Source organism: Chlamydotis macqueenii, chromosome 3 (assembly GCF_036417535.1).
Source record: "Chlamydotis macqueenii isolate bChlMac1 chromosome 3, bChlMac1.mat, whole genome shotgun sequence".
Taxonomy (NCBI): domain Eukaryota; kingdom Metazoa; phylum Chordata; class Aves; order Otidiformes; family Otididae; genus Chlamydotis; species Chlamydotis macqueenii.
The window spans coordinates 731521-753627 of record NC_141558.1 but is presented as its reverse complement, the minus strand read 5'-3'; the positions used below and the strand labels follow the sequence as shown (position 1 = coordinate 753627).

The 22107-nt window shown below is 50.4% G+C and overlaps 1 protein-coding gene across 10 annotated transcripts in view; it reads left to right on the top strand.

Annotated features, from left to right (window-relative positions):
• ASXL2 (ASXL transcriptional regulator 2) overlaps positions 1-22107 on the top strand; it is a 102303-nt gene that overhangs the window by 57998 nt on the left and 22198 nt on the right. For 9 of the 10 annotated variants that reach the window (XM_086743556.1, XM_086743554.1, XM_086743547.1 and 6 more), the window contains 2 exons: positions 15831-15946; positions 21245-21371. In XM_086743556.1, the coding sequence (XP_086599682.1) occupies positions 15831-15946; positions 21245-21371 (243 nt within the window). Of the gene's footprint in view, positions 1-3545; positions 3653-15830; positions 15947-21244; positions 21372-22107 lie in introns of those variants that run through there. The other variant, XM_086743555.1, reaches the window with a different exon arrangement.

Below are 22107 nucleotides of genomic sequence, written 5' to 3'. Positions count from 1 at the left end.
GCCTGCGTAGCCTGGTAGTCTGCTCCAGCGTTGGTCGACAGCAGCAACCCAGAGAGAATGTGCAAGAGGAGCACGAGAACATGACAAGTGTGGGTTCACATCAGCCATCGGTCTGTGGCTCAGGGACTTGGAGCGCAAAGAGGCTGTCCTTCACTCGATGCCCATCCATGGGTTGCTCCAGTCCCTCTTTGAGCTGCTGCACGGTTTTACCATTTGCGTTGCCCTGCAGTGAGGATTTCCTCTGCTTGACGTGCTGTGTGAAGAAGTATCTCCTTTTGCTTCGTCTGCTTCTTAAACCCTAGCATTGTCTAAATTCACATTATGCTCCCCAGCTTTTTTATTTGAGTGTGAACCGTTGCTCTGTTCTCTTTACCATGTCATTCAGGGTTTTAGACTCTCAACGTATCGCTTGTCAGTTCTCTCCTCCAAGCTGGGTGACCCTTCTTGATGTAAGGGCCCTTCCATCCTTGGTGGGCTTTTCTAGTCACCTGGGTGTACTTAGAGCCGGTATGAAAATTGCACACAGTCTCCAAGCAGTAGGAACGTGTGTGCTTTGGTGGTGTTCTGTATTTCTCCCCTGTCACTCTGCTTGTGTTGACCCGTTGACCTGAGGCCTTTGTACAAGTGTTTATTATAATATGAAGATAACATTCCTCTGTGGTCATTGGTCATTGTCCCCTCTCCTGCAAGCTGTCCATCAGCCCATGGGTTTTTCTCTCGATAACTCAATATCCTCAGCAAACTTTGCCGCTTCCCTGTTTGCGTATTTTTCCACACAATTTATGAATGTGAGACTTGAGTATCTTGACAACCTCCTGATGTTCTTTGCTGTCAGTTGGGTCTGGTGGCATTGAGCCAGGCAGGCTGGCCGTGACATCTTCAGGCTCTGCTTCTCTGCTTCTTTCTTTCACTATTGCAGAAACCTTTAAAAAAAAAATAAATTAAAAAATAAATTCTCAGGTCAGTCTTTGAAGGAGAACAGCCTCACGCGACAGTTGCGCGTGCCTGCGAAAGCCCCGTTGCCGGAGCGATCGCAGCGCCTTGTGTTTGGGGCAGAGCCTGCCGCGCTTTGAGAGCTCTGTGTGTTTAGCAGGCCGGGGTGGGTTTTAGGCCGCTGAGGGTGTTTGTGTTTCAGCTCGGCTTTACAGCTGGGAAGCGCGCGGCCACTCGCACGTCAGGCTCCGGCGGCAGCGCCAGCTCCGTGCAAATTGTGTGTCTAATGGGGCTTGACCACGGTATGGTGTTTGGCGTAAGCGCACTGAATTTGGTTGAATTTCCTGTCCAACCGTCTACAAAATGTAGATATCTCTGTATATAGACACACGCACACACGATCGAACTGCCCGGGTGTGAGGAGTCTTCATAACCGTTGATGGGTACGGTACAGTGTTTGCCCCAAGCGACCGAAAACATCCCACAGCGGCTAACGATGTTTGTAGCCTCGCTGAAACTGGGTTTTTAAAAGGAACTGGCGTTTCCCCTGCACTTTGCGTTTCACAAAAGAATTTGACACACAACTGCCTCCTTGTACCTGCAGCACCAGTAGCGGCAAAGTTCTCACTGGGGGTGATTGCTGCCAGCGTGGTGGCCCTCTTCAGCTGGGCGGGACTCACGGCAATATCCAATACATTTTTAATTTTAATTGCTTCCTTCGTTGCTGCTCTAGAAGACCTGTCCTGTTCCGTGTTTCCGATGAGTGATGCGATTACGTGTGACCCAGCGATGGGTTAGTGACTGTCTCTGTAAGGATCTGCACTTTTCAACTGCGCTTTCTTGGCAACGTTTTCCTTACCAGTCAGATCTGCTTGTGTTTTCATCGCTCGTGGGAAATCAGGTCTTTTAAATGAAGTCCATGCATTAATTAGTGCTTCAGACTGGCTCTGTCCTTACTGACAGCAATACGGCCACGCTCCCTGTGCCCTCAGCACTTTGCCATCTCCTGCTTCAGTAGTTACTTCTTCCCCTCGAAACGTGGCCAACAGGAACTTCTTAATTTTCGGGAGCGTTAAAGCTTTTGCCGGTGGTCCCATAAGGCTGCGTGAGCCGATGTCTGTAAGACTTTGCGGGTTTTTTCCGTGTGTGACAGACAGAGGCGTGAGGCGTGCCCCGCTGCTAGCCACGTCGGTTCAGAAGCGGCCGACAGCTTGGAACAAAAAGGGCTCGGTGAGCGCGAAGCAGGCGGCTGCGTGTGCTGAGGATGCTCTCCCTGCCGCTCCCCTCTGTCCTCGCGCTCGTCCCGGCAGTGCTGCTGGCGGTCCGGGGGGCGCGGGGGGACCTGCCTGTTCCTTCTGCAAGCAGCGTTCTCCGCCGTGCCCTTGGGGAGCAACGGAGGGGGAGAGCCTGTCGCTAAGGCTGCCCAGCGATCGTCTCTTGCAGACCTTTTTCACTTGCCAAACTTCAGTTTTCGGGCTTGGTTGTCTGTCTGGGGAAGGGGGAGTGTCTTCCAACATCAGCAGGATCTCTTCAACTGCTGCTGAGAATAAAGTGTGGGGAAATTGATTTTTTTGTCCACAGAAAAGCCTTATTTTGCCAGTGCAATACACTGCCATGGCAGTGCCTCAGCCCAGGACTTGAAATTTAACTGCGTAGTTTCTTGCTGAAAAAAAAAAGATCAACAATTTTTTTTGTTTCCACGACATCGCGCCTGCTTTTCTGAGCCGCTGGGTTTGGCCGGTTTGCAGCGGCGGGCGAGGGCACAGGTCACAACAACAGGAACAGGGAGCGCGGGCCTGGGGTCGACGGAGAGGCAAGTTTTTTCAGCGCTGTTCGTTTTTCACCAGAACTGTGAGTATCTCCGCTTGGCTCTCTCTCTGGTTTCGGTTCAGAGTTGCGGAATCCATTGTCGAAATGCAGGAGTTGCTTTTTTGGCCGGCCCCGCTGCAGCAGCCTGGGACGGCTGCGGAGGCTCTGCTCAGCCGCCGGGCCCGCTGCGCGCCGGGGTCGCAGCTGACGAGATCTAATGTTGCTCGGCTATTTTTAATGCACGTTTGCAAATAAGTGAAAAGTACTTTGGGGTGGGAGTTGGAAGTGCCGCTGACAATTCATTCCATGGGCAGCCCTCGCTGTTCCTGAGCGACCGTTCCCATCTGGAGTGAATCAGGAAGAGTTAATCACAAACAACTGCGTGAGGAAGAGCTGGAATAGCTTCATCTTGATATTTTTTGACAGTGGACTCTAAAAACTGGTCTCTCAACAGCAGAGAAGAAACTGAATTTAATCTCAGCGAAATTTCCTGCCCTCCGATCGCAAACCCTTGGCTGGGCGTGTCGCAGCCCTGGTTCAGCGTGGCTCCTGGAGCAGAGGCCGTCGTGCTGATGCTGGGCGCGGGGTTCCTGCCCGGGGAGCTGGCAGTCACGTCGCCGAAGTGACAGGGAAGGGAATACAGGGAAACAGTTGGAGTTCATCTGTTCTGGCTGTATTCTGACCTCTGGTTTAGGCTCCGGGGCCACAGGCCTGTATTTCAGCTGGGTACCCTAGAGCTGCTGTTAAATATGATCGTTGGCATCGTATTATCTTCATCGGGTTCTTTGTGTAAAAGTTATTTGAAGAATTCCTGAATTGTCTAAAGCAACTGTGTCCAGGTCAACTGTGTAGTTTCACCAGCGAAGAATAATGCTGCTTCATGGGCTGAAAATGAGGAAGCTTCAGTGTGGTGGGTAATTCACGGTTCTTCTCCAAAAAATTGAGCTCGTGCTGTCTCAGCAGTACGTGCGCCGGCGTCACTGCTGCTCCGATCCAGGCAGAACTGCTTAGCGCTCTCCTGCGCTCATGGAGCACCCAATCAAATAATCCTCTTGTGCTGCCCTTGGAGGCGTTTTCAGGCGCGGGTATCTCAGCAACAAACGCTGTGCGGTGGATTAGTCGGTGAGACGCCTCGCAGGTGAGGTAGTAGCTGGGAGAGCAAGGTGCAAAGCTTTGCAGGTTCCGGGTTGTGGGGGAGATCCTCCGTAATCAGGATATGAGATCCTTGAACTGCTTATTTTCTTTTATTAAAATGCATTTGGGCGGAGACAAGCTGCAGTAGCGGTGATCAGAGAGCTGAGAGCTGTGGGGTTGGCCCTAAGTAGCTCTTCAGAGTCGAGGAGCGCAGCTGTGCTGCCCCGATGCAGTCGCACCGAGGTGATACGTGGTGCAGAAGCCGGGAGGGGAGTTCAGAGAAACCCGACCACATCTTCCCCTCTTCGAACGCCTGCGTTGGCTTCCTACGCGGTTCGTGTTTGGCCACCTCTAACCTGCTCTGTGTTTGAGTCAGCAACCTAGAAAAGTGTTCTCTTACCCCAGAACAAAGCATCCGCAGCGTACGGTCCCGCGTACGTTGGCCTCTACGCGTCGCCTGAAAGAGCTGCTGAGGGTCAGCTGGGTGCTCGGCAGCCTCTGCCCAGGGTCTGCTCCGTGCCCGCTCTGTGACCCCGGGTAGATCTGGGCAGGCGTGGGGACCCCGCTGTGAGCCAGCGCGCCTTGCAGCCCTACCTAAACGAACCTAGTGATTAAAAGATTGCCAGCCTTGTGCCCCGTTAGCAGCTGGAGTCAGCTCCCAGAGGGACCTGATGCACGCCGGGCCAGTCCGAGAGAAGGGACGGAGCTGCCCGCCTGCGGTGGGAGGTGTGAGACCCCCTCCTGATGTCAGCACACCGTTAGATCAGTTCAGTTGCTTGCGTACCTTCAACTTGCCATGCTCCAGATCAGTTGTTCTGGCTCAGGGACGCACGCGGCTTCAGTATGCTGTGCTGTTAGAGGCAGTCACCGGCAGTGCTCGCTGAAGAAGATATTTCACTGAAGGGTTCTGTAAAGAAGCGTAAGAAGAATCTCAGCTGTAACTTACAGGGGCTTCTTCACATCCATGTGCTGCCCAAAGGGGACTGCTGTACGAGGAGCAGGGTTGCGTGGGGGTGTATTTTGGTTGCAGGTGTGTTACTCCTTCAGAGCAAACGCTCCTGTGTGTAATGAGTTACATAGCGATTGGATTTTCTTAAAAATAAACTATTATTAAAAATGCAACACCACCAGTCACGACAGTCGAGAGAAGCTCCCGTGAGCTTTGTGGACATCTCGCGCTTGACACCGTGAGGTAAAGCTCTGGGTTCTGCCGAGCTCTTCAGGGAGGTGGCACTGCTTGGAAGCGTGCTCGACAGCAGTGCCATTGGCGCCTTTTGCGCGGGTGCTGCAGTTTCTGATGTATTTGTCTTAAAACCTGCGTTCCTAGGACTGCAATGACTAACCCGTGCAAATGCACCGGTACGGTTTCACATGAGCAAATGAGTTTCTCTGCTTTCTCTTGGAGTTAATTTGATGTTGCTGAGCCAAACCGTTGAAGTGTGTTGCAGGGTGAACATTTCAGGACAGAGATAAAGTGAAGTGCTGCGTTGTGCTGCCTCCCGCTTCTCAGCTGATCTGCCTCCATCTCTGCTCCCGTGGGCTGTGCTTGCGTTCACATCCTCGCCTTTGCGTACGTACAGAAGTCATCTTGCGGGAGCCCGTCTCGCGTGCAGGGGATGCCGGGTTTTGAGTGACCGTGTCTGTGGAGCTACCAACTGCGTGGTGTGCTGGAGGTCGCCGTGACCTGCCCGCGTTCGCTCTCGCAGACGTGACGGCCAGAGCGAACGTGCTGAGTGGGCGTACCGCTGCACGATTAGTCTCTCTCCTTCACACGTGTGGCACAGAAATACCTTGCGTGCTCCTTTTTTAATTGCAACGCCTGAAAAGCGAGGGAGAGATGCGCTGCTGCTTCAGCTCTTACACGTGTCCCTGCGTGACAGCACGGCAGGGTCCGTGTCCTCCCTGACGCGCAGTTCCTCGGCTCGATGCCTGTGCTGTAGGTTGTGAGTTTTCCTCCAAAAGGACTCAAGGCACAGCCTGCTGAAATGGCAGCTCTTCTCTGGCCATTGCGCATCGGCTGGGATCCAGAGAAAGAGAAAACCTGCAAGGAGAGACAAGGGCCATTTTGGAGGCTCCTCGAAGCAGACGACGCGTTCAAATTGAGCAAGAACAGGATATCAGAAAGTGAACGCTGTCAGCTGGGTATGGGTCACCTCAAAGCTGGCTGCTGCAGGAGCTGAATGCTGGTGCTAGCAGCCTCTCTGGCGCGAGAGCATGAAATACTGGCCTTTTTCAGAGTAATTCTTACACTGCTGTGCCCAGAGGGGGACTTTCCTGTCCTCCCTCGCTTTAACGTAGACGTTCTCTCCACTTTGATACCACCGTATAAAACCATCCGCCTAACGAGATTGTTTCCTGGCGCGGCAGCGCATGCTCCTCCCTCTCCGGTTCTCGGCACCAGAACCATGAGTTTTCCGTGGCAGTAAGTGGTGATGGGAGGGACTGTGAGAGTCAGTTCTCCGTTTTCTGCAGCTGCCTTTGACCGGAATGATTCACTTCTGCTCCTCAGTGTGCGAGAGGAGAGACGTTCAGGTGAACCACTGAGTCCTTTGAGCTCTAAAGGTGTTTTTTAGGGAAGAGGGAAGTGTTCTTGACGTGGACACTTGTATTTTAGGGAAAGTAAAAAGCCAACACTGGAACCTTTGCAGTAATGTGCTGAGACCGGCCAGCAGCAGGTGCCGAGGTTGGTTGTCAGATGACTTCCAGTGAGTGCTGGGTGTTCATCAACGGGGGAATGAATGATTGATGGCTTCCATCAGCTTCCTGGGCCACCACGGTGCATATCATGAGGAACTCTGATATCTCGCTCACCCTTACAGCCTGGACTCTTTCCTGAAGGCACCCATCCGCTGTAACGTTTGGTTTTTAGCAAAAAAAGCCCCAGACAACAGGACAGCTCATTGATGCTGGCTAATTTGATGTCAGCTGAGGTAATTAGCACTTATAGCTGTAACTTTTTAATGAGTTTATGTAAAATACTTTATTTCTCGTCTTCCTTCCAGTACAACAGCTGAGAACTGTTTGGATCAGTGAAAGGCCTCTAAATTCAGACCGTTTTGCTGATCCCTCTTTGACTTCTGGAACACCCGGGAGCTGTGCCTTCGTCATTGCCGTGTGTCCTCCAGAAAACCTGGAAATGCTTGAGCTTAGCAAGCGACAAGGATGTAAACCACCGAGTGCTTCTTTTTACTATTTCTTTTAGTTTCATTTGTCCAATAATTATCTTCTGAGCCTGCTGGGCTGGGGACTTCCCGTTCCTTTTGCACACATAGTGTCTGCAGGAGGGTCTCCCAGTCCGTGCCTGCTGTTCCTAGATGTGCCGCACGCTGCGAAGAGTGAGCGTGGTCGTGTGCCTTCCCCGCGCCTGGGCTGAAACCAGAACTACTTGTGTGTCATTTGGGTAAGCCTGGGGTTTGTTAGCTGGGAGATCTCCGTAGCTGATAAGGCTTTATGTCAGAGAGGTAGTCTGAAGTGTTTGTAACGCCGATGGATGATCCTGTGCCAGGCTGAAGGGCCGTGCTTGGTCCTGCATCCCAAAGAGCTCGCGTTGACCTGTCCCTCTGATAAAGAGCCACGCACAGAGCAGGATTTGGTGGCAGTGTCTCAAGTATTTGGTGTAGGATGTTTGGCTACCGTCGGCAGCTCAGGTTGTCAGACTTTTCTCTAAGTGATCCAATAATCTTTGTGAGAGCAGCCCTGAGGAGAAGGACTTGGCGGTGCTGGTGGACGAGAAGCTCAGCATGAGCCGGCGATGTGCGCTCACAGCCCAGAAACCAACGGCACCCTGGGCTGCACCCCCAGCAGCGTGGGCAGCAGGGCGAGGGAGGGGATTCTGCCCCTCTGCTCCGCGCTGGTGAGACCCCCCTGCAGCGCTGCGTCCAGCTCTGGAGCCCCCAACAGCAGAAGGACGTGGAGCTGCTGGAGAGGGCCCAGAGGAGGCCACGCAGATGCTGAGAGGGCTGGAGCAGCTCTGCTGTGAGGCCAGGCTGAGAGAGCTGGGGCTGTTCAGCCTGGAGAAGAGGAGGCTCCGGGGAGAGCTGAGAGCGGCTCCCAGTGCCCAAAGGGGGCTGCAGGGAAGGTGGGGAGAGACTCTTCAGCAGGGCCTGGTGTGACAGGATGAGGGGTGATGGTTTCAAAATAGAGGGGGGGAGATTCAGATTGGATATTAGGAAGAAATTTTTTACGCTGAGGGTGGTGGGACACTGTCCCAGGGTGCCCAGAGAGCTGGTGGATGCCCCATCCCTGGAAACATTCCAGGCCAGGTTGGCCGGGGCTCTGAGCAACCTGATCCGGTTGGAGATGTCCCTGCTCCTGGCAGGGGGGCTGGGCTGGGTGGCCTTGAACGCTCCCGTCCAACCCAAACCCCTCTGCGGTTCTGTGGTTGTTAAGCTACTTAGGGAGAGCAACTTCATGCCAACTTTCTTTCTTCACTAGAGCAGGGAGCTGTAGAGCTCTGTCTTTCCTTTCCTCTTTCTCTCTCTTTCTTAAGGTGTTTATTAATATTCAACTGATGTCCTTTCCTAGAATGGAGGAGTGTGTAACCAAGAAAGGGTGTATATGATTAAGTTTACTCTAAGAAAGTTTTAAATTGGGAGAGAAGGAGCGTAGAGAGCTGCTGCTTCTGAAGAGCTCACGTGAAGAGCACGAGCTCGCCGCGGCACGGAGAGGTGGGAGCCGTCAGACGCAGACTCGTTGAGTGCTTCACTTTGTTTTCGCAGAGCTGCCAGTGCAAGATGCACTCCGGTCTCTCTATATGAAGCGAATGATCTTTTTTATGTTTTTAAAACTGTAATCTGCTAACAGGAATGTGCCGTCATCCTCGGAGCAGTGCAGGTTTCGGCTTCACCCAGGGTGGGTGCAGGAGGGGCAGTGCGGGGGAGTTGCCACTGAGCGGTATTTTAGGGCGTTATTTCTTCTTCATTTTAGCAAGGAACAGTCACGCTGAGGAGAAGTCTTTGAAAATGTTTGTCTCGCTTGTAAACGTGACATTGCTTTGGTATGAACTCAAGGCTGAGTTCCCGTTCCCGTTCTGGTGAGGTGTGTGCCGTAGAACAGACGGGGACTGGATTAACGGAGACGTTTCTGTGCTTCTCAAAACGTGTTTCAATGGCTCGCACTGGAAGTCTTTCTTGTAATACATCTGGATCCCATTAGCTGTTTAAAATTGGATTATTTTAAGCTTATGACTGCACATAGATGAAGGGGGGGTACTGTATTTTTAGGTCAGCTTGACTTTGTTTCCAAATGAGTAAAGCTGGCTGTTTCTTTCTGAATGCGTAGATTTTGAGGCAGACAACCCCATGGAAATGCACGCAACCCCTTGAGCAGGACCTCTGGGTCTCCTATTTTAATTTCTTCTCATATTGTACTCTCCCAACCCCAAACAATTAAAATCAGAGACAAAACCCCCGTAGAGCTCCTGCTGCTGAGCTCCAGCCGGGACGTGGAGGTGAGTACCCAGTCCGTGTGCCCGCGTGGCGAGAGCGGGCGTGGGGCTGGCGGCAGCGTTTCGTGTGCAACGGGATGTGTCTTGTGTCCAGGTTCTGCTGCGTTTTGGTCCTTTTAAAGGCAGAGAGTAAATCTCTCATGCCTGAAGACTGTACGGAGGAGCGCTGCTTCTGTGCCGAGGAATAAATCAAATTCACGCTGGCAGCGAGATTACAGATTGCAGACTCCCAGCGGGTGGAATGAGTTACCGGGACACGTTCCCCATTCAGGAGATGGCCCTGGTTTCTGCAGCGCATGCAGCCAGAGCGGTTTGCCAAGTGATGCTCGTGAAGCAGCTATCCAGAAAAAGGCTTTTTATCCCTGGTAGGTTTTTTTTATCTAGTGCTCCGAGTATAAATTTAGCAGAACAATTTCATGGCTCCAAAATAGCCTGGTTCCACTTACCCAGAGATGAGAGTTTCTTTTATTGCATAATACATTTGAAACTATAGTTAGCTCTGATCTTTAGAAGATAAAGGATGAGAGATCCAGTAGAAGCCCCAGTTCCAGGAACTGTCGTGCGAGCGGTTCCGAAGGCCGTGCCCTTTGCTTGCATCTCCGTGCCTGTCGCAGTGGCAAAATACAGCGTCCGTGCGGCGTTTTCACGCTGGCGGTGTTTCGGTAGGTTTGTTCTGGTTGTCCTCAGCCATAGCTCAAGCGGAAGACCCTTCTTGCCAGATCAGTTTTATTTTCACAGACTGTTATATCTTTTTTTCTTCTGATTTAGAAGTATTTTGACTCCCAAATGTTCCCAACAATTGCAGATGTATTTCTCCTTGACTTCTAGCACATTTTAATAGTTTTATTTTGTTTCGTGCTGTTAAACAGTTACCGTGTTGGACAAGATATCCTACTCCAGTATTCGGTGAAGCGAACTGCTGAGGTTGACCTGAAGCTGGGTGACCCCAAGAGTAATTTTCTTTGGGAGGCACCGAAGCGACACGGTTTGTAAATGCGAGGTCATTCTTTGTGCTTGCTTTCTTCAGCCTTGTCCTCTGCACCTCTTCTGAAACAAGGCTGCGAAGCCCAGCTGCATCATCCGCTCCATCGATTCAAGGAAACCTTAACCTTGATTTGGGAACTGCGCGAGTGCCTGCCAGAAAAGTATGAGTTCTGTCGCCATCCCCGCCGTTCCGCTGTCATCTCCCTCTGCTCTGCTCTTCCCTCCTCGCTGGCTCAGCGCTGCTCCAGGTGTTTTCCTGCGCTGGCCTGAACCACCGTGCTCTGAACAGCCAGCTGCTGCGCGCCGTGCAGTGATGAGGGGGGAATGGCAATAAATCAAGAATAGATTATTGGCGGAGCGATCCATGTGGCTCTGCCTAACAGAGACGGTGAGCTTAACGGGACGTTACAGTCGCACAATCTCCCTGCCCCAGGATCAGCTGGGTCCCTGTATTTTCTCATTGTTTATCTGATGCTGTTTGTGAAAGACAAACATGAGCCAGAATATTATTGCTAAATAAATATCGTCTTAGGCCAGTGAGCAGATATATGCTGGAAGCCAGTGGGATTTCAAACAAATATCTTGCTACTTTCACACCCTAAAAAGTAAATAACCTGTGCAAGAGGAGACATCCAAGGAAAAAAAAAAAGTTAAAATATTTTGAGCATCTTCGCCTGTTCTGTTCAGTCTCGTGCAGCGTACAGGACGGTGCCGGTACCCAGCGCCAGGTGAGAATTGCGTGTTAGTGCTGCTTGGGTGGTCGGCTGGGCGTGAGCTGGGTACCGGCTGAAGCCCAGTTTCAGCGGGCGCGTCTTCTGCTGGGTGGTGTCAGCGTCTTGATGAAACCCTGCCGGCCGTACTACTTCTGCTCGAAGGGATCCCTAGACTGCGTCCTGCATTTAATGTTTGCAGCAATTTGCTGCGTTTTCTCTAAAAGAATTGACCACTTCTCTTCAACAACTTCTTGTTAAATAAATCTTCCTCCATCTCTGTGTGCTGTTAGCAGGTTTCTGTATAAATGCATGTAGGAGAATTGATCGACCAGAGGTTGAGGGTTTGCGGATCTTGAGGGAACTCGGTACCTTGTAAGATGTCACCAAGTCTTGCCTGGCTGAAATTGCAAGTTTAATTGACCTTTAGCATAATTAAAGTTCTGTTGTGATTTCATTGCTCAGAAGAAATGCTCTTGTGTCAATGACGTTTCAGGTAAGAAATCTGAAGCGTAAAGGAGTCTTTGTCCCCCAAATTACGACTGTAACTGACTGCAGATGACTCTTCCTCCTCCTCTTGAGGCTGGGACACGGGACTGTGCTGGGTTTATTTACCAAATCGGGGTCTGTGAGGTTGGCTGACACGTGTTGTACTTTCTTATCTGCTTTAATCTCAGCGAACTGTTAAAACTTCACCTGGCAAACTGCTCTCCCAGCCAAAGCAACAGCCGGAAGCAAGGAACCTCATGAATGAACTGGCTGGTGCAGAGACTTCGGGCCAAGGCTGCAGTCAGTCGTTTTGGAGCTGTCCTGGCCATGGGCGCGTGTGCTTAACTGCTTCTCCGAGCCAGCCCTCTCAAATACCTGAGGTTTTTTTGTCACAGCCCTTTATCATCAAGGTGACATCTCCATCCCATCTCTCATATGCTTCTTGGGGATGAGGGGTTCTGTTTACTGCTTCTAATTCACACAATCTACTGAAATGCGTTTCTGGTGGATACTGGTCCAGCCCACGGTCTTCCCTAATCTTACACTGATGGAGGAAATCCTTCTTTACATAGAAACAGCGCAGAGCAACTCATTGACTGTGTTAAACCCAGAGTGTCTTACCGGGTGCACTGCTTTCCCAGGTGTCGCTTTACAGTCTGCCATTATTCTTCCCTCCAACAGCGCTCTGAGGATTTACGGGCATCCAGGAATAATCTCAGCTCCACGTATTTGTCAAATTACAAGAAAGCCTGAAGACAGAACTCGCTGTACTGAAAGTCTTTCTAAATCTACGGGAAACAAACTCAGCTTGTCAATCCTCGCCCTTGGGGGAGACAGTATTTCTCTGCGTGCGCGCGTCCGTGTTACACCTCTGCGTGGCTGCGTGCCGTTCTGAAAAGGACGGAGCCGTTCTGCGAGCTGTTGGGGCCAGGCACCCGGGCGTGTGTCCTCACGGCTTCATCCTCGCGTCCGCCGCCCTGCGCTGTGGGGGCCCGCCGCTGAGCGCGAGCCGCTGGGGCTGGGTTGGCTTTCTCAAGTTCTCCTGGATGTTCTTGAGAATCTGTTGTGGTTACAGCTGCCGGTCCGGCACAGCAGCCGCTGTGGCACCGGGGGCTTTTAGAGGCAGAGGATGTGCAGGATACCGTACTGCGGCTTCACTGCAGCTGCTCCAGGGATGCGCTGGCTTCCCAGGTTGGGCTTTAGCCTCTGCTGCCGTTCCTGGTTGGAAAAGATTTGTTTTCTTTGTTCAAAGACAGCATGAAAATGGAAGTGTGACTACAAGATGAGGCTGGAGAAGAGCAGCCTGATGTTTCTATTTGACGCAGAACTTGCAGTTTCAGCAGCGAGAGGGTTCAGAGGGGATGTGGTTTGTGTCCCTGCTGTTCAAGTGTCTCTCAGCCAGCAGCAGTCGATCTGTTTCTCTGCCTGGCTTTTAAACGTTAAGCCGAGCTTGCCTTGTCTCGTGTTTAACGATGCGAGCGCGGATGAGTTTCAGAAGGGCGAGGGCTGTGTTTGCAGTGGTGCGCGCTGGGAAGGGACCTGGCTAGTGCGGGGGTGCGGCCGCTGGCCCTGCGGTGCCCGGGCTCTCGGGTGGCCGCAGCGGCCGCGAGCACGGTGCTTTCCCCGCAGCAGCGTGGCGCCCAGGCGCGAAGCTACCTCATTTCATTTCGTGTGCCTCGCTCGTGGTCCTTCCGTTGAGAATAATACGAAATAGCTCAGCGTCCCTGGGTTTTTTCCGTGTCCTTAACAGTTTGCTTTGCTTTCCTGAAAGCCGTCGGATGTTGTTGAGGTGGTGTGGTCAGCAGTACGGCATGAGGCACGGTCAGCGTGAATAGCCGTAAGAATTTTCCGTGCCTCACCTTTCCGTCCTTGCACGTAGCACCATCTCGCTGGCCGCTTTCACTCGCTGTCGGCCCTAACGGATCCCTTCCGGACAGGACGCGGGTAATTTAGATTATACGGGTTCTACGAGTATCGTGGGATTTTTCCTCCAAAAGCTTATTTACTCCTTTTCTCATGTTTTACTTTGGATTTTGGTCTTCTGTTCTCGGCTTATATTTCTCTGAATTTCCACACAATTCTCTCTGATTTAACTGAACGAAATATTTAATATTTGACTGTTTCCTGCCTGCCAGCCTGTCACTAAGCGCTGAACTGTTTCCCTCTTGGTACGTGACCTTGCGGAATTTCTGCCGATTCCTTGCCCGATTACCATTTGATTCTGTTCTTTGCCTTCTGTCCCATCCAGCGTCAGAGTTGTGCCAATTCTTTGTTTTGTAAACAATAGCCAAATAGTTTTAGAAGCCTTTTGTTGAAAATCTCTGGAAGTGCGAGTGAACTCTTCGCAACAGGCTTCCTTTTCTTCCAGTTCTCTTTATGGATGCGTGCAGAGAATTCCAGAGTTGGTGAGATCTGCTTTTCCTCGCCAGGTGCTGATCAGACTCTCATCTTTTCCATCTTTTTCCTCTTGAACTGCAATTTCATCCAACTTGAGAGACAAATGCAAGTTTACAAACATTCTTACTGCCGTTTCAAAGTGCAGATGTAACCTCTGCTTTCCAGGGCTCGGTGTAACGTCGGGGGGTTTTGCCGTTTAAGCGGTAACTCTGCTCGCGGTGACTGTGTTCTCTGGTGTCGTGTGTGCGTATCGTCTGGGTGCCGTCATCTTGCCGTGACTTTTCGATTGCCAGTTCCTTACCGTACCTTTTTATTGTTTTTAGTGACATTTCAGAGTGATACTGCCTCATCTCCGTTGTGTACACCTTCTAAAAAATTGCTCTTTTCGTTTAATGTCCGTGCGACAGGTGAGAATTTTGCTCTCTATGATTTGTTACTAATTCTGTGCATTTATTGAAACGTTGCTTGCTGGTCCTTGCTGGCACTGCGGTGTTTTTGGGAGCTTCCCTTCTCTGTGAATACCGAGCAGGATCACACCGCGGTGTCGTTAACGAAGAGCTGTTGCCATTATCTCTTCACTGCGTTCTGTTGCAGAAGGATGCTAGCTTGGCCTCGTGTGTCCTAGAACTAATTCCTTCAGGAAGCACTAGTTTAAATGCATGAATCTGTTTATTATCCTTTATGGCAGGGGGTCCCCCCAGCCCCACGATCAAACGTTCTTTCACTCTTTGTGATCTCACAGCGGGCGTTATCCGCAGAGTTCGTGTGCAGGTGCATACACAGAGCAGGAATTCGCTCGCTTACGTGGGTTTCCTTCTAACCGGCTGCCCCCGCAGCCAGTCTCACAGGTTTGCCTCCAGCGTTCCCGGCGGGCGCAGCTGTATCTCGCTGGTGATCCGGGCTGTGCCTACCCAGCGCTCGTTCTGTACGGCCACGCTGCTGCGCAGGCGCTCCCGTCAATGCCGTTTTGCTTTTGTCTTTGTTTGTTTGTTTACTGTTTCAGTCTCAGCGGCTAAGCAGCTTTGGCTAGCCCTAGGGTGCTGGTTACCTGGCCCTTTCATGGGTACGCGTGGGTTAACCGTGGCTGCTGGCCAGCACAGCCTGTATTTGCCGAGGCAGCAGAGGCAAAGCGTGATGAGGAGGCTGGGACGGAATGGTTTCCCTGGCTGGCCGCGTATCCACTGCCCCGCTGCTGCCGGCGCGGAGCAGTCTGGGTGTCCTGTGCCAAGCAGGTGTATCCAGGTTAGGTGACCAGCTGTTACTGAATTCCCACCTCGGGTTGCCGGCTGTAGTCTGAATCACCTGAACACAGAAGCCTCGCTGTAGGACTCCGCGTGGCTAGGATTGCATTTCCGGGAGCGTCTCGGCTCACCCACTGAGAATGTGTTTGCGGGGACAGCCTGTATGTTCCCCTATTTCTTTTTAGAAAGAAGCAAGTGGTGTTGCACTTCCTTTGCATGTCCTTTCTCTTCCTGCTCTTGCGTGGGATTCGGATTCAATCTGATCAGAAACTGCTGTCGGTTTGGTGTCTGACCGCAGGTCATTCCAGATGAAGACCGTTGCCTGTGTCTGTATTTCCAGTTAGATTTGAACTGGCTGAACCTGCTTGAACCTGAAGCTTCTTCTCAAGTTGCAGTGCTTTATAGCAGCTATTTACAAGACTAATAAAAAAAAAAACATGGACAAGAGATGAAAAATCTGATGTTGGCCATAGGAATTGCTGTTGGCTTTCAGAGGAGAACGGCTGCCTTGGTGGTGGGGCGGAAATGGAAATGATTCTTCGTGCAAAAGTAACATTTTCATGAGCCTCGTGAGAGGATCTGAAAGGGTGAGGGCTGGCTAACGTGCTGCAGGCAGATGTATAAAGGTCGGATTGTGTGTGTGTGTACATGTATATATATATATATTTTTTTTTTTTTCCCTTGTAGTGTCATCTAGACTGTCGCAGACATCCTCCCCGCAGTCGGGCTGCCCGTCCCCTTCCATCCAGGCAGGCAAAGTCATCTCCTCGTCGCAGAAGCACAGCAAGAAGGCGCTCAAGCAGGTAAGTCGCCTACCTGGAACCTGGATTAGGGATCGCTGCGGTGATTTTGTTTCACTGGTGAATCATCTTTCTCAGTGAAACTGCACTCTGCAGGGAGGTCATTCGGGACTTCCTGGCTGGCTCAGAGCAAACAGGGTTTTGCTAAAACATCTCTCTCTCTCTCAAAGGAGATGCAAAATATTGTGCTGGTCAGTTCTTTTGCTTTTCCCCTAAATACGCGTCTGGGCTTTTTTTACTTATTATTTTAGAAAATGGATATAAGATGTTATTTCTTTTCACCCAACGTTTTGATGAGTGTGCTTAGCTTTCTACAGTCCGTTTTAGTAAGCAGAAGGTCTTTTTGGGAAAAGAATTAAATGCACTGACTCCTTCCCCTAGTTAGCGGCGTACTTCCCCTTCCAAGGAATTCCGTGGGTGCAGTGTCTGTATGGAGGGAAGAGGAGGCAGGAGAGCACACTGGCTTGGCGTTGCAGCTCTGCTGGGTGTTACGAGAGGAGGAGGAGTGATTATTTTTCATCCTTGGGGAATGACTGCTGTGTCGATAGCGTTCACTGTGTGCACGCGGGCTGGAATGGGTTAGCGTTTGTCCCTCAAAGTATTTGTTTCTCCTGATGAAAAGCACAAGATGAATTAGTTCCCGGCGTGGCTTATTTGCAGGTGTTTCCCCAGCTGCATTGTTCAGTTTTCTGTGATCCCTAGAAAGGAAATGCTTTATCAGGGTTAGATTTACTCCTTAGTAGAGTAAAAATCTGCAAGGACTTGCGAATCGAGTTGCAGAGGAGGTGCTGGTCCAGGGATTATGGAGGGTGTCACAGCCAGATGAAATCGTCATGTGTTCCAGATAGGGTTTGCTTTCTCCAGCCCAGCCTGTTTTCCTGCCTTTCTCCAGCTGAGAAGGAACACTCGGGTTCAGCTGCCGGAGATGCCTGTGGCCCTGGGGAACGGACCTGCAGTGAGAGAGAAGGAACTAATTAGGGCATATTACTGAGGAGACTATTGCAGGGAAAGATAAGACAGCTGGATGAGCTGGAGCTTTATTTCCAGCAAGAGCTGATGTCAAAATGAGATGCCAGCTTTAGGGAATCTTCTCCCTCCTGTCTTTTCCCACTCGGCTGGTTCTCGACAGAGGTGTCAGTGTTACTGTGATGTCGCTTGCTGCTGATAGCCGCAATAAAGAAGTGAGGTGGTGTTGTCACTTCGGGCAGATTTTCTTCTGAAGTTCAGAGTCAAGCTTCCACTTTCATTTGAATCCTCAGAAAATTGCTTCTCACTAATCCAGTGAGATATTAATTGTACTCTTTGCTTTCCCTTCCTCACCCCTCTTTAAGCCTGACTGGCAATCATTTCTCTCCGACATCTGCAAAGGCTTTTCTCATTTAAGAGAGCGATCAAACGGACTCAGGGTTTGTTGTCAACAGTCCTCTCCGCCCTCTCGTGCTCAGCAGTTGGTCTGCATTCTCTCCGGTCTGTAGGTCTCTGTTCACAGAACCACAGGTTGGAAAGAACCTCTGGGCAAACCCACACTCCACTTCCAAACCTACACTGTTTCCAAACCTACACTCCGTCCACTTTTCTCCTCTCTTCCCAGCCCCTGTCCTTACATGCTTAATAGTCTGCTGCCGTTCATCTCTGAATTCCCCACGCTCCTGCTCCCACCGCCTTCCCTCCCCGTTGTATTCATTCCCCTCTGCCCCTGCCGTCTCCATCCTCCACTCCGTACCTTTCCTGCTGAGATGTCTGCTTCCCGAGCATCCTTGTTCCAGCGCTGCCGCTGAATGTAATGAAATATATCCCAGCCAGTGGGTTCCAAAACTGAGACTGTGTTCTCAGTCTCACTGTTAATCTCCTTGGTTTGGGGAAAAAAAATAGAAACCCTGAAAGAGAAACAAGTAACCATATGGAGGCCTTGACGTCTGCGGAGCAAACCTCTTTGTACTTAGCGGTTCTGCAGCTCTCTGCAGGGCAGAAAGCTGTTTCTGATGGTCATCATCCAACACAACAGCTCTCCTCCCTGAAATCAACTCTTCTGTCCTGGAGTAGAGCATCAGATTGAGCACAGTGAATAGCTTGCCTTCTAGGCACACAGGAAATAAAGGTGTTGCCAGAGAACACCATAACCATTCAGTCCTTCTAACTTACCTGCCTAAGGCTTGCTCTAGCTGTGGATTAAATTAAGAACGTTCCATGGCAAATCCATTGCTTACTTTTAGTTTAGTGGGATTTTGTGGTTTTGACCAAATACCACATCTTCCACCTTTTCCTAAATGTCGTTGCCGCTGTGGTCAGGAAAAGTTATCAAATCTAGATAAAATGAACAAATACAGACAGCAGGAAGAAGACAGCAGTGTTGTGAGTAGAGCAGTAGGAAAAACATAAGATACTGAGTGACACGAGAATTAAAGAAAGCTTTCATATTTTTGATTATGTCTGCGACCCGGATTATTTGCTAGCCTGCGCTGGAGAGCACAGCGGGCTGCATTCAGCCCTCCTGTCCTAAGCACTAAGTAATTCTAAAACTACCGGAGGGAAGAGAGAGCAGATTTCTAAGAGAGAGCTTTTAACCCTGGAACACCACGCTGCCGCTGCGCCGACAATAAGCATCAGGTCCTTTAAGACGTAAGGATCGAGATTGAGTTCACAAACTCATCGGCGTTAGAACTGTGAGACACAGCCAGGTGTCGCGGCGCACGCTGCTGTGCCGTTCCCGCACCGTATTGTCAGCAGAGGCCGCGTTCCTTACGGTCGTTTCGAAAAACCCCGAGCTAGAGATTTGCAGTCTCTAAACCTAAACTGGCAGAGACACGTCAGTGCTCGTCCTGCCAGAAAGATGAAACAAACGCGGGGAGAAACTCCCGTTCTACAGTGTCTGCTGAGACAAAAACCCAGCACACCGAGGCCCTAAATTTATAATCCAGATCCAGAAGGACTGGCAGTTTCTCACCCGCTGCTGGAAAATTCAGGGGCTACTCTTAATTCTTGCCTCTGATCCTCTCCAGTCCACTGACCTTCATCTCATCCTTACCTAGCTTGAGCGGCCGCCCCAGTGCCGTCAGCATTCACAGAATCCCGGGCTGGCTGGGGTTGGAAGGGACCTCCGGGGTCCCTCTGGTCCAGCCCCGACTCAAGCAGCAAGGAAGGAAGGAGCCGAGTGGTGTGGAGGTGTTGGGGGGAGCTGAGTCTGGTGGGAGGGTGGTTATGGGGGAGCTGGGCCGGGGGGGGATATTAGGGGGGAGCTGGGCTCTTCCTCTCCCATCCAGTCTTACAAGGAGGTTCCTGAGAAGACAGAGCCAGACTTGTCAGAGTATGGTGAAGGAAGTGGGATGCTGAGGAACAATGGGCGTAAGTTGAATGGTCTAAGGAAACTCAGCGCGTAAGGAAAAGCGTTTTCCCCGTGAGGACAGTCCAGCCGGGGAGCGGGTGCCCAGAGGCTGGGTCACCTCCAGCCTTGCAGGTTTCCAGCGCCTGACCGGCCAGAGCCCTGAGCAGACTGGTGAGGGCCCAGCTGACCCTGCTCTCGGCTGGAGGTTGGCCTGGAGAGACCTCCCAAGGTCCTTTCCCACCAGAATTACTCTGTGATTACGGCAGGACTCAATATAAATGTGGATATATTAAACAACCCCCCAAATGTTTATAACAGAGGACGTAAGTGCGAAGCTGACGCGGGACTTGAGGAGGTATCTGTGGGTAACCGTTTCCTCCTCTTCCCACACACCTCTCGGCCACCATTGGCGTGGCGCCTCGGGCGCTGCGTGGGCGAGAACTGGGGTGACACAATGAGCAAAAGCAGAATTGTTGTTCCTAAGCCAAGAAAATTCAGCAACTAAATGGCGTGCAGAATAGGTGAACAGAACACACAAAACCTTGGGGTGATTTGCCTAATGGCAGACTGGGGTTCGCGCAGCCCCCTGGACACACTGGTCATCTCCGTTGTCTGGTGCTTTCTTGACATTCACTGTGGCCTGCGGTTTGTCTTCAAACCAACGAGAAGTGTGTAGACACTTTCTTGAAAGGGTTTGTGGATGTTTGTGGATGTTTGATATGCGTATGAATGCCAGGTCTCTCTTCTATCTTTCTTTTTTTTTAAAAAAAGCTTTTGACCTCAGTAACAGGAGGTTAATGGTGCATTGCAGAGGATACTTCCTCGTGCTGGTTTTCAGTTGTGCTGTGTTTCGCTTTGGCTGAACTTTGGGGTTTTTTCATCTGTGGTAGAAGTGGCTGAACGGGAGCTATTGAATAAACTGGAAAATAGGGTCTGGCGTTATCTGTGTCCTTCGTTATCTGTGTCCTTCGTTATCTGTGTCCTTTCGTTATCGCTCTCCCTCTTTGTGTCTTTGTAAACTGAAAAGTCAGTCTATCTTCTCTTTTCCTCATGTGGCAGATTCTCAGGTTGCTGTGTATTCCTATTCTCTCTCCTAGTTCCAACTGTATTATTATTATTGTATTTATTCGTATTTGCTATGGTGTTGGTCTCTAGTTAACAGTCCCATGCATTTGGGTATTTGCAGTGTAACGTTTCCCGTTACTTCCCGTTGTGAAACTCCGTGGCGTGCTTGATCTGTCGTCATTTATTCTGCTGTTAAGTTTATTTGGGTTTGGATTTCAGTTGCTGAGAGCAGACACTGTGGTTTGGGTAAATGCTGCAGTTGGACGAAATTGCCTCCTTGCTTCCTCGTCCTACTCGTTTCTGCCTTTTAGGCTGAGTTATGCTGCCTTAACAGTCTCTTCAGAAACACAGGATTTCATTTGCTTCCCTTCAGAGTTTTAATCTTTGTTACTCTCCTAATTAAAACAGTCTTCCCTAAAGGATGGCGTGTCTGTTGAATGTTTGTAGTGACTTGCTACTTGCTTCTCCAGAAGAAAGACATGAGTTACACCATGGTACTTTTACTTTGAAGTTATTTATATAATTACTTCTTAAACCAACTCCAGATTTGGAATCCTTTCTCTTTGCATGCTCTAGAGATTTTCTTTTTTTCTTTTCATTAAATGACAGAACTTGTTCTGCAACCGTGAACTTTTTGCTGTAGATGCGAAGGTAGGAAATCTGTTACTTGTTGCAGTGTATTTAAATAGACAGTATGGTATTTAAATAGACAGTATGGTATTTATTTAAATAGACAATATGAGCGTCCCATGCAAACTGAATGTGTTTCTGAAGCCTTTTTGAACTTTTGAAGTAGTTAGAATCAGAATCCAACCATCAGTTTCTATAAAGCAAGCACTTTGTACTGTGTACTAATGATTTCTAAGAATATTTTGAATTTCTCTTTGGTCACGTTCTTCTGTGCTCCTCCGCAGGCCTTGAAACAGCAGCAGCAGAAGCAGCAGCAGCAGCAATGCAGAGCAGGCATGCCCGTGTCGTCTAACCAGCACGTCCTGCTGAAGGCCGTCAAGGCAGCCAGCGACGCCGCGCCGGCAAAATCTGGTACGTGCAGTGACGCTCCTCTTAGTCGTGTCTCTCTAACCTGCCTTTCCTTCTTCTTAGGGGATGAGAGAAGAAAGTGCTCATACAGCAGTCTTTTTGTTTCTAAAGTAGTCTAGCTTCTGTTTTCCTGGCTTTGATTTAGTTAGGATTGCGTTCAGTTAGGAAAAGATCTTGAATACATCTTACTGTGCCATTGTCTGGTTACAAAGCTTTCTGTGATGCGCCTTCCCCTGTACACCGTGGTCAGGTACTCAAGGCTGAGCAGACTGGGTGCTGTTTCTCTTGGTATTTCTTTCTTTCCAAAGTGGCTTCTCGTTCTGTGGTGTGGCCCTCCTGTCGTGTTCCAAAGATGTACGTTCTGACCCGAAAGATCCCCACGTGGTTTCCAGCATTCACGCCGCAGTAGAAATTAATGAGATCACTGCACTTCTCTGGTTCCTTCAACACTGCTGCTTCCTTACCAGCAGCAGCGTTTTGCTAGGTATCACAAATTCTTGGTAGTTACTTCTAGCTGGTTTTCCCTAAATTCCTTTCAGTGTAACTGATTTCCGTAAGCTCCTGGTTCTGTCAGCATGGCTCAAGTTGTTTTCTTTTAGACGCAAGAAATGCCTCTGTGTTTGTACAGGCTGATTTTTCACGTCGTACGAGTAAATGACTCCGTTACTTCATCACCCCACTGGTTGTCAGGTCATCTGTAAACACGACCAGTAGTGGCTCTGTACCGTCTCCCAGGCCA